At 37.6% G+C, this 15,825-nt stretch overlaps 1 protein-coding gene across 1 annotated transcript; it reads right to left on the bottom strand.

The window, feature by feature from the left end:
- Positions 1 to 9,742: 9,742 nt before the first annotated feature.
- Positions 9,743 to 12,211, bottom strand: LOC143846645 (3-hydroxy-3-methylglutaryl-coenzyme A reductase 1-like). Its single transcript, XM_077355138.1, has 2 exons — positions 11,384 to 12,211; positions 9,743 to 10,978 (listed from the first exon to the last, which is right to left on the bottom strand). The coding sequence occupies exons 1-2, from the start codon at positions 12,016 to 12,018 to the stop codon at positions 9,931 to 9,933; spliced, it is 1,683 nt and encodes a 560-aa protein (XP_077211253.1). The 5' UTR covers positions 12,019 to 12,211; the 3' UTR covers positions 9,743 to 9,930.
- Positions 12,212 to 15,825: the final 3,614 nt, after the last annotated feature.

Here is a 15,825-nt window from a genome sequence, read left to right as displayed (position 1 = left end):
TTCTATTTTTTTTAGACGGCTGATCTTAGCACTGCCATGTTTTGATAATTGCACTAACTCTTCTTGTCTTTTATCATTTAAGCAGCTTTCAAAGGTTATTACCGTTCCCAAAAAAAACTTTGAAGCCAATTAAAGAAGAAAAGACAAGATGAGTTTGTGCAATTATTAAGAGATAGTAGTGCCAATATCAATATCCTGTTTCAAATTGGGAAATGATAACAGCACAACCATGTTTTAATAATTCCACCAACCCAACTTGTCTTTCCTTTTAAATTGGCTTGTCAGAGCTTTTAGCAAGGGAAGTGATATATCCACGAAACGAAGGGTCCCCCCCCCCCCACCACCACCGCCTTCCGGGGGGTAGGACTATTTCCCTACGGATGCGCGCAATCACCCGGAAACCACGTGCATCGGGATTGCAATTCATCGTCCCTTGATTGCCACAAACACTGACAGGAAGTGTTTAGGAAATTGTAATAAACCCTCTTTAAATAATGGGTTTTGCTAATGAGTGGCACTCGTTAAGGAGCATTTAAAGCACCTATTTTCATGCACCCCCAAGCATGTATCCTTAAACACATTTATTACCAGAGCAACGATTGTAGTCGGGCTTTTATTTCTATAATTATAATTTCAACAAAAGAGGCTTGGGTTTGGTTTTTACAAAAATAACCCCACCATGAGAAAATAACAAGAATACCCTTATCTCATAAAAGATAACGAAAATATCCCTACTTAAATCTCATGAAAAATGACAAAAATACTTATATCTCATAGAAAGTGTTAAATACACCTGTCTCTTCGGTAAAAAAAAAAAAAACTCTTATATCATGGAAAATAAAAAGACCCTATCTCATAGAAAATTATCAAAGTACCACTCACTCATAAAAAATGACCAATACACTTATATCTTATAGAAAATAATAAAAAAGACCTATCTAATGCAAGACAATTTACATGGTGGACGGCTCTGCACTTACGTGCAACCCGAAAAAAATACTGGTGGCCGCATTTTTTTGGTGATCCAACCATTCATTATGTTGGGCCCTGATTTTATTCTCTAATAAAATCTTCTCCATAGAATGATCTTAACCCTTTGATTTGAGAAGGTTTAAAATGGACACCGCAATATAAAAAAACTACATAGATCGGGGTTAGGATTGAAAAATATTTTCTGGGCACACCCCCAACAAATGAAAAAAATACGTGTGCCGACATTGTTTGGGTGGGTGATCCAACCATTCATTTGTTGGGCCCTAATGTAGATAGTGTGGGCCCGTAAAGTCTTCTCCATAGAATGATCTTAACCCTTTGATTTGAGGAAGTTTAAAATGGACACCACAATAAAAAAAAATGCATAAATTGGAAGGTTAGGATCATCGATCCTATGAACAAAATACATTATCTCATGAAAATGACAAAAATAAACTTATCTCATATAAAATAATAAAATATTTCAATCTCATGGAAAATGGGTTAAGGTACTTTGGCTATTATCTTTTATGACATAGGGGTATTCTTATTATTTTCTCATAATAGAAATGAAATTGTGGGAAACGGTTCTCTAATAATAAATGTGTGTTGAGGATAAAAGTGTGGGTACATGAAAATAGGTGCTTTAAATGCTCCTTAACGAATGCAAAACCCTTAAATAATTAAAGACAACAAGGATAAGTCAAAATATTATAACACGGTTGTGCTGATCTCATTTCCCTTCAAATTTTGAAAAAGAAATACGTTTCGGTAGGAATATGATTCTCTCACGTGGTGGGTCCAGCATGTTTTAAGGGCTACTGATATTGGCACTACCATTACAGACCTAGCTTGTCTTTTATTTTTTAGGGAAAATTACATTTACACCCCCTTCTAGTTTCTTACACATCCACTTCTACCCCTATAGTTTAAAACATGACAACGACACCCCCTGTAGTTTCAATTTGTATAAGGTAGGCCCCCTCAGTTGACGGTTTGTCAACAGATTGAAGGGTTAGATGATCCGATGGAGCTGATTTTTTGGGAACACCCTATCTATGTCAGGGCCCATCAAATGAACACTTTGGATCGTACAAACAATGTACCCACGCTAGCCCGAATTTAACAAGATTAACATGAGAATCCAAAACTCCAATAGTATGACACCAAAAGAAAAAAAATATAATAAAAAACCATATGAAAAGCATACAAACATGGAATTCTAGTGACAGAAGAAAATAAACCATGCCGACGCACAGACACACCAAACTCAAAGGGGAAAAGGAGGGGAAAAAAGGAAAAGAACAAATAGATGTAAAAATAAATAAAAACTAACTTCTCATATGCATGAGAAGGTATTTTAATGGTTCCAAACTAATATTTTATTTCATTAAAAGAAATAGCCATCCTCGAACTACACGATCGAAACCATGCTCATATACAAAATTTCCAAGTAAACCATGCTTATATCCTCGACCTGCATGGCCGAAACAATAGTCATCAAGCGATTCCCTTATGTAGAATTTTGAAGAATTTCAACAGAAGCCAACGATTCATCAATTTAACTTGACTCATGAGATTCCTTCTGCTCCCCATTCTTCGATAAGAAGCCAAATAAAAGCTGCCTTTATCAGAGAACCCACATCGGCTGCATCTCATTAAAATAAAAATCCCCATTGGAAAAAAAAAAGAAATTGAAAATATAAGCAAATCAAAAAATGTTGAAGATACTTTAAGGGTTTCCATGTCAGTCAAGGTCTGATCTAGCCATATGCCCGGATCAAGTTATCATCTTTCTAAAACACTCAATCTATATATCAAAAACCCCACACTTTCAAAACCCACTTGTGCTATAGAGCAAAGAGGAGAAGTGGGTAAAGCAAAGGTGAAAACTTCTACAATGGTGTTGACGATGGAGATGGAATAAGGTCAAACAAAAACGCTTATTCTCTGTTTTTTCTGTATTCGAAACGCACCAAGCAGAGAGAAGAAGATGGAGGTTTTGCTAAACATGGTGGATTCAATTAGCGGAGAAATCGACGGAGAAAACACGGTAGGAAGCGAGATGGCTAATATGCCCTCTAGAAATTGGACATTGTGGGAAGATATAAGAAGCAAGGGCAGGGTATTTAGACAGAAGGCGCAGACGATTTTTCAAGAATTTTCAGTAGTAAAGGATCGGTGCTTTTCAGGATTTGTAATAAGCTTTGACATGACAGCTACATAAAAAGAAAAGACAAGTTGAGTTTGTGCAATTATTAAAATATGGTAGTGCCAACTTTAGTATTCCCACTTTTTTTCGAAGGTAGGGCCCACTACGTTTTTTTTTTCTGATAGGTTCCCTCCCACTACTTCGCACCATGAAGGATTGCCACTCCTTTCGTGTCCTATAGTGCGTCAGATTGAGCAGATTTTTGGGGCCCACTTTCCGTGTCCTTTAATTATTTAGCCTCAGTTTTCAGCAAATTTTGTTTTAGGGATTTGCTAGCGTCCATCGCAGATGGTCTGTTGCATGCCAGAAGAGCCACCTCATAAATGAAGACAAAAGCTACTGTAAAGTTTGCCTGTGTGGTTGGTCTGATATGCAACAGACCATCTGTGATGTACACTAGCAAATCCCTTTGTTTTATTTATTTAAATCATTTGCGGTGGCTGTTCTCTCATACAAAAGTCGGTGGTGATATGCCTTTCCACGAAATTCCCTAGCAAATCTCTTAAAATTAGGCTAAAAATATTGGGTTTTGATAATTGCACAAACTCACCTTGTCTTTTATTTTTTAACCAGCTATCAAAGGTTAATACAAATCCCCAAAAGCTCTCAAAGGCAAATTAAACAAGAAAAAGACAAGCTGGAGTTTCAATAATTATTAAAACATGGTAGTGCCAATATCATCAGCCAAAAGAAATTACTATACATATTTGCGATGATACAATATCTAACTAAGAAATAATTTGTGTATGCTTTTGCAAGCATTGCACAAATTAATTTTTATGGTTAGAGTCTAAGCATGATTTTATATATGGTGCAAGCATTTGCACCAATTAATTTTCATGGTTATAGTCTAATCAATGATTTTAAATATCCCGATACATGTACCAATAAATATCGTAATCAAAAGAGAGATTCTATATTATCTGTAGTATATTTCAAAAAGTATAGTGGGATCCACTTCTTAGGATGATCCAAACAATTCATTTGATGGGCCACAACGTAAATAGGATATACCCACAAATCATCTCCATAAAAGGATCCTAACCCTTCGATCTGCAATGAGATTGTACATTATAGAAACCTTTACAGATCGGAGGGTTAGTGTCATCCTATGGAGAAGATTTGTGAGGTGCAACCTATTTATGTCGAGGCCCATCAAATGAACGGTTTGGATCATCCTAAGAAGTGGGCCCCACTGTACAACGCACATCATATAAAATCTCAGGGGGATTGATATACCGATAAATAAGAAATATTCAAAATTTTTGTGGTGTACTCTTGATATAAGCCCTTTGATATCTCAATTCGAAGATGGGACTTTAATCCATGGAACCAACCGATTGCCTCTTGTTTGACTATGATCGGATGCTCTTCACCAACACCTTGATTAAAGCAACCTTTCTTAATTTAACAGTAAACTTAGGCATTTAAGATGGATTTGAATGTTTTTCCTAAATATAACCAATGCCAATGTAAGTGCGAACCAAACTAAGCTAACCAATATAATGAACTGAAGAAGCCCACACGTAACGAACCAGGTTCATATAAAGGCTGCAAACCGCGAACTTGAACCAGAACCAAGTGAACATGTAACAGATTATTCTGAATTCTAGACCATTTATAGGATAGGCCTTGCAATGGATGAACTATGCATCCAAAATTCTCCCCTATTAAGTGGAAATGATAAATTCACCTTCATTTCTTCCCCGAGCAACCCCCTTGTATTTTAAAGAGAGTAGTCATAAATACACTAGAGGGGGTGGCCCGAGGAAGAAAATGAGGGTAAATATATCATTTACGAAATTAAATTATCTTAACCCTTAGATTTGTTGGGGCTTTCTTGATGAATGTAGACATTGTCGAGTTTATAACAAGAGGACGACTATGAGAAGACTTCCATAATAACAATGGAAATAGGGTTTTGCTAGGGAAGTTCGTGGAAAGGCATTCCTCTTCTGACTTTTGCACGAGCAAACAAGCACACATGCTCACTTTTCAACAGATTTTGTCATATTCATTTAGCTCATCGGAAGTGGTTGTTCTCGTGCAAAAGTCAGCCGCGAAATGCCTTTCCGTGAAATTCCCTAACAAATCCCATGAAAATAACTTCAAGTAGTAACAAACTTAATTGTGAGAGCAAAACACAATGAGCTCTCATGTGGGGTCATCTTGGTCTACACAAGGCCATTTGGTCTGACTCAGGGTCATCACTCATCATGATCAAATTCATAGTCATTATGATCGAACTCAGGGTCTTTCAAGGAACAACCCTCTGTTAGACCGAGAAGACCATGAGTTAGACCGAGATGACCTTAAGTATAACTGAGATGACCTTGAGTCTGTTAGAGTATATCAAGATCTGACCGTTGAATCTATATGGTTAGAGTAGATTAGGGAGTTTGGTGAGATTAGGATAGGATTATATCTTTGGATCTTATCGGTTACCATCCTTATCCTTTATCTCATCTGTAAGTGCTTATTTAAGCACCGTTTAGTGTTAAATGAAATCGATCTGAGAATTAGCAGAAATCTAGAATTCAATAGAGTCGATAGAGATGAGTGATGATCCCGAGTCAAACCGAGATGACCCAAAGTCAAACCGAGATGATCTCAGGTCAACCGAGAAGAACTCGAGTTCTTTTTCTTCCTCTTCTTCATCTATCTTCCATTTTTTTCGGTGTCGATCTTCTTCTTTTCATTCTTCTTCCTCTTCTTTTCTATTTTTTCGGCGCCTCTCATTTTCTCTGGTTTCGATTCTTCTTTTTTCTTCTTCTTCATCCTCTTTTCTTCCTCTTCATCTTCTTCCTCTTTTTTCCTTTTTCTCCCTCTTCTTTTTCATTTTTCTGGCACCTTCCATTTTTCCGGCGTTGATTTTTCTTCTTCCTCTTCTTTCATTTTTTTTCTTCTTCCTCCTCTTCTTTCTCTTTTTTCTTCTTCCTCCTCCTCCTCTTCTTTGAAGTTGCAGCGATGAAAAACTTGAAGAATGAGAGAAGGGGAAGAAGATGACGACGTTTTGTGGTACTTTATTTGCACTTGAGCGCAATCCATTCTCTCGGACTTGAAAAGAAGGTATGGCGCCACTTTTCCATCACAATGATTTTCAGTGCCACTCACCGAAAATTTTAGAATTTTTATGCAACCATATTATCTTTTATTCAATAGCTTTTTCAAGCAATGGGTTTTTCAGTAGTAGTGTTGTGGCATTTATGTCTCTCTTCCTCTCTCTTCCTCTCTCTCTACTCTACAATGAGACTACATAGGATGCTACTAATCCACCCTTGACAACCAAATAGACCATGGGGTTCACCACTCCTCTGCTAGGAGACTACACTTCCAATTGACCACTTAGCCACTGGATCACTAGGATACTTTGGTGCATCCAAACAGACCCTTAGATAGACCAAGTCAACCCGCTTAGCTCAGCCATCTGTCTTTATCCCACGTGACATGGAAATATTTTCCTAGACATTGATAGTAATATATATTTTGAGAAAACGGTTTTTACACACAAGTGTAGATAAGTTATCTACACACGAGCTTAAAATACAGTGGAGGGCATATTGTTTGGGTGATCCAAACCATTCATTTGATTGGCCCTCACATAGATAAGGTATCCACAAAAAATCAGTTTCATAGGATCATCGCAACCCTACGATTTGTGGAGGTAAAATGGACGTGTATAAACCTTCACAAATCTGTCCATTTTTTGCCTCCACGGTTCGACGGGTTAGGATGATCCTATGGAGCTAATTTTTTGTGGACACCTTATCTATGTGAGGGCCAATCAAATGAATGGTTTTGATCACCCAAACAATGTGGGCCTCCACTGTATTTTAAGCTAGTGTGTAGATAACTTATCTACATTTGTGTGTAGAAACCGTTTTCTCATATATTTTTCCACCGAGAGACAAAACAAATAAGAGTGATCATAAGAAAATATTGTTATCATAGCTACCTTATTATATTGGGAAAAAGGTTCTGAGGTATCACTCACCGTGAGCAGCCCTCTAGATACCCCATTTCCCATAGTTGGTTGACTCATCCAACCCATTGGTTATGTAGGTTATAGGTAGGATTAGGGTTATGGTTATGGTTAGGGTTATGGGTTATGCTTATGGTTATGATTAGTGGAGGTTTCCAAATGGATGGCTGCAAATTAAACTCCTATAAATCGAATGGTTAGGATTATGGTATGGAGGTGGTTTTATAGGGACACTATGTGAGGTCCTATAGAATGAATGGGTAGGATGAGTCAAACAACACGCAGATTGTGTTTTATAGAGGGCTGCTCATGGTGAGGTATCGCGCAGAAAACGTTAACCCTATTATATTAGGCCTTAATATATTAGCCTCACACAATATGGCAGCAATGACGCTTATAGAGTTATAGATGATGCATTTAATTGGAAAAAAATAATTAGAGTATTGGGATCTATTCCACTAACTTCAAAAAAAAAAGAAAAAAAAGAGGAATGCTAAACTAAAAGGCATCCTTCCGAGAAAAAAAAACCATTTATAAGGCCGCCCTTATTTGACCATCCCACGTGACATGGAAATATTTTCCTACACATTGATAGTAATATATATTTTTCCACCAAGAGAAAACAAATAAGAGTGATCATAAAAAAAATATTGTTATCATAGCTACCTTATTATATTAGGCATTAACATGTTATGCTTACAATATGGCAGCAATGATGCTTATAGATGATGCATTTAATTGGAAACAAATAATTAGAGTATTGGAATCTATTCCACTAACTTCAAGAAAGAAAAAAAAAAGGAGAAAAAAAAAGACGAATGCTAAACTGAAAGGCATCCTTGCGGAAAAAAAACCAGCTACAAGGTTGCCCCTATGGACCATCTCACTAAAGTCTATTTTTTATTCCTTTAATTTAATCTTTTCCGTCCCTTTAGATGGTCCAATGGGCCTTTGTAGCTGGTTTTAGCAAGATATCCCTTCAATTTAGCATTCCTCTAGAAAAGTAGGGGAGACTCCTTCCAAGTGATTTTGTTTGGTAGCGCCTTTTTTCGGGGAAATTAAAAAAAAAAAAAAAAAAAAAAAAAAAAAAAAAAAAAAAAAAAAAAAAAAAAAAAAAAAAGAGGAGAGAACGACGTTTGGTAAATCTGACCCATTCTATCCGTTCATCCAATTTCAAAATCTCAAACAGTATTTGGCTTGAATTTACAATAAATTTAAATTTCTATATTTAAAAAAAAAAAATTAGATGACCTAATGCATATTTTAATCTTTTGGGATGTTAATATCTTTTGTAGAGAATTTTACATATATAATAAGAGGAATGATAAACTGAAGTGCGCCACCAGCTACAAGGGCGCTCCCATTGGTCCATCTTAACAAATTGCATTTATTATCACTTCTTTAATTTTATATTTGCCATTTTATAATTTTCTGAGCCCACTTAATTTGTTAAGATAGACCAATGGGGGCTCCCTTGTATCTGGTTTTTGCAAGGGCGCCTTTCAGTTTATCATTCATCCTATAATAATTAAAAAGAAATTCACAATCACAAGGCATTTTATAATTAAAGAAAACATTGCTTTTATAAGGCTACTCAAGTTGTCCCATTATAATTAAAGAAAACATTGCATAGAAGATAGATCTAAGCATATATCCTGAATCTGTTTGATTAAGCCTTCTCTTGGGTTTATAAGCTATATTTGGATGGCGCGGCTAAAGATAAGCTACGTATTTCAGGCTGGGGTTGTGTGTTGAGGGACTCCAATGTGAAAGTGATATTTTCATTATCCTATTATTAAGGAATTACTTCCAACCTGCAGGCAGAATTAAGAGCTTTCCTGGATGGCCTTCCCTTGTCAGGCGATGAATATGCATAATCTCATTATATCATAGAGTTTGATAGAAAATTTTTAGTAGACATGATTAAGAAGAAAGATAATCATCCAATTATGGAGTATCAATTATCTTTGGAATGATATTATGGACCCAAATTGGATCTCGATCCCTCGATTCATTAGGTAATGAAGCTTGTTTATCTAGATGTAATCGATCTTATAAGAACTGGACTTATAATAACTGGACGTATCTCCCTATTACTAGTGTTGGTCAATCCATTCTCTTAACTCTTAAGGCTGTTTTCGGATATGGGTTGATGATATTAGAGCCCTTGTGTTAAGAAATTCTATTTTTTATATATAAAAGATAGCATTTATTAAATAAAAGATGACTACATGTTTACTACAGAGGCAGAGAGACAACACCATATGCGAGTTAGCGCTAGAAGCTCAAATCATTGGCACTTCTAGGTATTAGAGAAAAAGAGAAAGCACCATGTATAGAAAGATCTCTAATCCAATAATTTCTGTGGGTAAATTATAATAAACCCAATGATTCCACATATAGCCATCCTTTGCTTACGAGGATATGAATCAAAATGAAAAGACCGATAATAATTGGTTTGATCCCATGTATGATGCTGGTAAAGGGTAATTAGTTTCTCTAATCTGACTTAATTGTAATTACCCCTTTGTCACACTGATTTTAAATGTATGTCCCAAGAGAGAGAAAAGAAAAAATGAACCATAAATAGAGAAAGGTTATATTTCCATACATAGTATCCACAGTGACATCTCTCTCTGAAATTGAGAACCAGTACATCCTGGCTTTTCATACAAGATTGGCTTGTCTATGCTTTCTTTCTTCCAATCTTAGGGGATTTATTTACTTTCCTTCTTTTTTGTGACATTCTCCATATGGGTATTCCTTAACAAGCAGCTTTGCATACATCTTTGCTTGATCTGTTGTATTTCATGTGACTTTTCACAAGCTGCCCTGCTGCTAGAGCAGACATGAGAGAGAGCTCTCCTGCAAGTACAGACCCAGCAATAACAGTGGCCAAAAGCCTAGAATTTGCCCCTGGTGATTTGATATTTGCGCCCTTCACACCAAGCAAATTCAAGCAAGCTGATTGAGAAGCAAGTTGGGTCCCTCCCCCAACAGTACCCACCTCTATAGAAGGCATTGTAACAGAGATATGAAGATCCTTTCCATCATTAACAGCTTCCATCATAGTAATACAGTGAGAGCTCTCTATGTTCTGCGCAGGATCTTGGCCTGTGGCAATAAAGATCGCCGATACGATATTGCTCGCGTGGGCATTAAAACCCCCTAAAGCTCCAGCCACAGCCGACCCAGCTAAGTTTTTGAGCATGTTCAGTTCCACTAGTGCAGGAACATTAGTCTTAAGGACCTTGTTCACAACCTCCTCCTTGATAATTGCCTCACAAACAACTGATTTTCCGCGCCCTTCTATCCAATTCACGGCCGCGGGCTTCTTGTCAGAGCAAAAATTGCCCGAAATGCTGATTATATCCATGTCTGGGAAGTCTGTTTGGAGGAAATCTAACACGTTTTGGACACCTTTAGAAACCATGTTCATCCCCATGGCGTCTCCAGTGCTACATCTGAATCTCATGTAGAGATTCCTCCCCGCCATCGAGCATTGAATCCCTTGAAGCTTGGCAAATCTACTTGATTTGTTGAAAGTTATGGCTAGAGCTTCGAAATTGATGGGATCTTCCAAGAAGAACTTCAATTCCGCTGCCCTTTTGGCAGTACCAAATCTCACTACTGGAGCTCTGGTCATTCCATCCTTCATTACCACGCTTGTCGCCCCACCAGACACATGAATTGCCTTGCAACCCCTGTTGGTACTGGCTACCAGGCAACCTTCTGTGGTCGCCATTGGTACGGAAAATTCCTTCCCATCCAATAGCAGCGGCCCCGCAATTCCCACCGGAATCTGAACATACCTGTTGAAATATAAATGATTAAATAACAGTAACTCTTAGGTCATGCTTGTTTTGGGTTTTAAGAACTGATTATGAGTAGACTGAATATTAAGGTCAGGTTTGTTTTGGATTTTGAGGACGGAATGTGAGTACGAAACTGATTATTAGACTCAAATTTAGTTTTGCACCCCGTTTGTTTTGGGTTTTGAGAACCATGAGCCAAAAACTGATTATTGGACATAAACAGTTTTGGACTCTCAGCCGGTTCTCAAAATCCAAAACAAACGTGACCTAAACAGCTTAAGCTTTTGGAGTAATTAGTTGTTTCAATTGGTACCAGAGCCTCGTGACAGGTCATTGGTTCAAAACCTAACAACTCCTTGATATTAAAAATTCACATGTACAACAAAAAATTGTTTCACTTACCCAACAGGCAACTCGCAGCACTGTCCCAGTATGGATTCATAATCAAAACCCTCTAATGGAAGCCCTTCCAGTGACCTTCCACTGATAATCTGTAGCGCCCGACGACGGATATTGGCCGCCCGCTTACAATCTCCAAGCTTCGATTCAAGTGAGTAGGAAGGAATAGACCCTGAGACCACAGCAGCCACAATTTCCTCATCCTCTCCAGAGATAAGTTCTTCTTTAGGAAGAGCAACTATGGCTGTGGATTTAACAGGCTGAGGAGGAGCTGGGTTTTGATCTATCAAATCGTCCTCCCATTCAGAATTGGGACGCGATATTAAGGATTGGAGAAAGTCTATACCAAAGAAGCCAAAGAGGTATATGAAGGAGATGAAGAGTGAGACTACGGCTGCGAGTTCGGAGAAAGTGAGGACGTGGAGAGGGGCGGAGGTTCGAATCTTTTCACGCCAACGACCCATGAGAAAGTAGGCCGAGGCGAAGAAGAGAGGGAAGAAGAGCTTATCGGTGTAGCGGAGAGGGACGAGGAAGGCATCAGAAGGTTTTGGTTTGGAAGGAGAGGAGGGAAGGAAAGGAGAGTTTAGGAATGGGATTTTCTTTTGGGTGTCCATTTGGGATAGATTTTGTTTCATCATTTTTTTCTCTCTTTGTCTCACCCTCTTCTCTTCAATGAAGAATGACTGTGTAGAAGTGTAGAAGAGAAGAGAGGGGAAGAGATATGGTAAGAAGTGTTCCTTGTATTTGCTATTTATAGAGGGAGGTCTGGTTAGGGTTTGTTCTTTGTATTCTTTGTTTCATTTTTTTAATGGAGAAACCATCATTTGAAAACTGTGCTTAAATTGGAATCAAACATGGTATTGTAAGGAAAGTTCAGCTGTGCTTCATGGAAGTCTTCAATAGTTTATTTGAATGATATATTCACCGCTCTTTTTACTTGGGACAGCCCCGCTCCTGTGTAAAAGAGTAGGCATAAGTGCATAACTAAATTAGAGGAGGCTGTCCCAAGTAAAAAAAATGGTTGAATATATCATTTCCCTTTACCAAATAGTAAGTATAAAAAGTCTAGACATGTACCATGTTTGGCTGCCGTGAAATTTTTTTTTTCCATTGGAGGGTGGGAGAAGGAGGGACTTGAGAGGGCATAAGCAAAGGAGAGAGTGAGAAAAGGCTAAAAAACAAGGAAAAGTAAATTGAGAGACTTTTCTGTCCTCCGAGGCACATGGGATTACCACACCCTAGCTTTAATACTACTTGTTGGGACCTAGGTAGAACTCACCCTTAAAAGCTAGCCATTAAGGGCAAGGTGCCCAAGCCCTTATAAGCCCATATAAATCTCCACTTACTTTTCCGATGTGGGATCTTTGCTTTTGCGTGAAGCTGAATTCTTATTTGGGCAATCAAGAGGGGGGGTGAATTGGTTGGCTATTAAAGATTTTCTCTCTTAAGAACTTTTGTGATATTGGTCTTTGAAGGACTTAGGTTATAAATTTCACTTAGACCTTCTGACAGACACTTGATGGATTATTTTGGAAAACTTTGTTAAATCTCTCTTTTAGGCTTTTTATCAAACACTTGGTGAGTTACTTTTGAAAACCTTGTTGATTATCTTTTTTAATCTTTTTATCAAGCACTTAGTAGGTTACTTTGAAAACCTTTGTTGATTATTTCTTTTAGGCTTTTTATCAAACACTTAGTAGGTTACTTTGAAAACCTTTGATTCTTTCTTTTAGCCTTTTTAGCAAACACTTAGTTAATGAATGATGTTAGTCACAAAGATAAAAGTCAATTATCATAAGATAAAGAAATGAAAGAAAGAGAGGTAAAGAGATACACAAGGGTTTATAGTGGTTCGGTCTGAATAAGACCTACTCCACTCTTCTCAAGTTTTGTCTCATTGAGGTAATCCACTAATCATATTTGATTACACCGAAGATGGCTCCATGTCTTCTCCACTTGTCCACGAAGATGGCTCCGCGTCTCCGAACATTTGCCAATTCAAAGTCCAAGGGTTTTAACTACGGTGCCCTTTCCACAATTACAATGTTTGAAAAGTTGGAATGTGTTGTGCCTTCCTTAAGGCTAATACACTTCTTCAATACAATCTTCTTCTTCTTCTCAAAAGGATGTACAAGTTTGCTTTAGTGAGGACTTCTTCAATCTAGGGTTTGGATGAGCTTGAGTGATTTTTCCTTGAGTAGATGATGGCCTATGAGAGCTTGAGTTGAACTTTCTTTAATATAGATGGCAAGTAAGCTTGAGAGATCTCATTCAAAGTGATTGCAAGATTAAACCAAGGAAGAAGATGAAAACTTGAAGAAAACTCTTTTAAAACTTGAAAACCTTAAGATAGCGAGTAAATTTGATTTTTAAGAGTGCAAGAAGTGATTCAATGCTTCATTAAATGTCATATATATCTAGGGAAACTCATTTGTGACCGTTCAAGGGCAATATGATAATTTTCCAAGTTAAAAAATCAAATTTTGAAAAGCCCCAACAGAATTTTTTTAAGTCTAAGACGTCTGCATAGGCGTCTAAGAATTTCCAGGTTGTAAAACTGTGTTTTCTGGTTCTTTAGATCGTTCAGTAGATTCAAGAATTTGGAACAGCCCCTTTGTGAATATATCATTTTCCTTAGTTTCCGTGCATCACTTGTTTGCTTTTACTAGTTCCTTGGAAATAGTTACAACAGCTATGAAAGGTAAATTCAAGAATTTGAAAAAGAAAAAAAATTCAGTCCATTTATTCTGACTGGGTGAACATAGAAATGGACAAAGCTTCAGTCAAAAACCACAACATGCCCCCAAAATAGAATTGGAAAAGAAATGGACAAAGCTTTATGAGGTAGAGGAATTTCTTTGTTCTTTCCTTATCGCACACTTTCAATTTTGCACACAATCTTTACACGTAGAAAGCCATTGTCACCATTTTTCAAACGTCAACGTGCACGTGAAAGTGCACGTGAAAGTAATTACTAGTTACCTCTCTCTCTCTCTCAATAGAATACAGTCGCCGAGGCTGACCAAGATAAAAAAAAACTTATCTCTCCTAATCATCTACGTTAGTGATATTGGCAAACCTTGTTTTAATAACTGCACTAACTCGTCTTGTAATTATTTAAACACCTGTTAGCTTGCCTGCAGCCTACCCAAAAAAAGGTTAACTCTGTTCCCAAAAAGCTCTCCGAAGCCGATTACAATAGAAAGGACAAGCTAAGTTTGTTCAATTATTAAAACATGGCCGTGGCAATATCAGTAGCGTTCATTTAATAATTAAACAGGATTTGGTAGGAAATTTTGCATAAAGCCATTTCACGGCTTACTTTTGCAAGAGAGAACAGTCACCTCACATGAATTAAATAGATAGGACAAAATCTGAGACCATGTGACTACTCTCTCATGCAACAGCCCACCCACGAAATGCCCTCTGCGAAGGTACCTAGCAAATCCCTTCAATGAATAAGACAAAATGTTAAAAAGTGAGCCTATGGGATGCTCTCTCCTGCAAAGGTGAGCCGCAAAATGGCTTTATGCTAAATTGCCTAGCAAATCCCATTTAACAGAATCCAATCCCCTAGTGAGACCAACCCAAGCAAAAAAATATTAATATAGCCACCAATTGAGACTGAGAAACAGAAGAAAAGTGGGATAGCCATAAAAAAGACTTCACCCTCGCTCTTTACTATATAGAAAAATGAGGATCGAGACAAAGTAGAGATAGTGGAGAAGACCCAAGTGAATGAAATTTAAAAATAAATGGAGCATTTGAATTTGACCTCCATTGAACGCTTTTCTATATTTCAGAACATGTCCAATTAAAAAACAATATCATAATGCGTCTCACATGATCGATGTGCAATTTTTCAAAGAAAAAAAGTAGTTTAGAAAAACTTAAAAAAGAAACGAAAGAAAGGAGATTGATTCTTCTTTCCAAAGGTAAAAGAATTGAATCCACGAGGCAAATAGATCAAGCAAATGGGAATTTCCAGAAGGCACTTCGCAGTACATCTGACAGCAGCCATAGCAGCTCACTTTTCAACAGATGTTGTCTTCATTTGTGATGCGGCTGCTGTCAGATGCAACATGCCATCTGCGAAATGGCTTCTGCAGATGGATGCTAGCAAATCCCAAGTTGTATTCAATAGAGTATTGCCTTTGTTTTTTGTTATAATAATATAAGGGATCTACTAGCGTCCATCATGTGAAAGGCCTTTCACGATGGACGCTAGCAAATCCCATCATATAAATATAGAAGTTGCAGACTCCATATGGGATTTGCTAGGGTCCATCACAAAAGGCATTTAGCAGCACGTCTGTCGCATGTCACACCAGCCGCCTCGTGAATGGAGACAACAGCTTTTGCCTCCATTCATTAGGTGGTTGGTCTGACATGCAATAGACCAGCTGCGAAATGCCTTTTGGGATGGACGTTAGCAATTCCCGACT

Source organism: Tasmannia lanceolata, unplaced genomic scaffold (assembly GCF_043159265.1).
Source record: "Tasmannia lanceolata isolate RefF3 unplaced genomic scaffold, GAP_Taslan_0.1 ptg000015l, whole genome shotgun sequence".
Lineage (NCBI taxonomy): Eukaryota > Viridiplantae > Streptophyta > Magnoliopsida > Canellales > Winteraceae > Tasmannia > Tasmannia lanceolata.
This window is presented reverse-complemented; position numbering and strand designations above follow the sequence as displayed.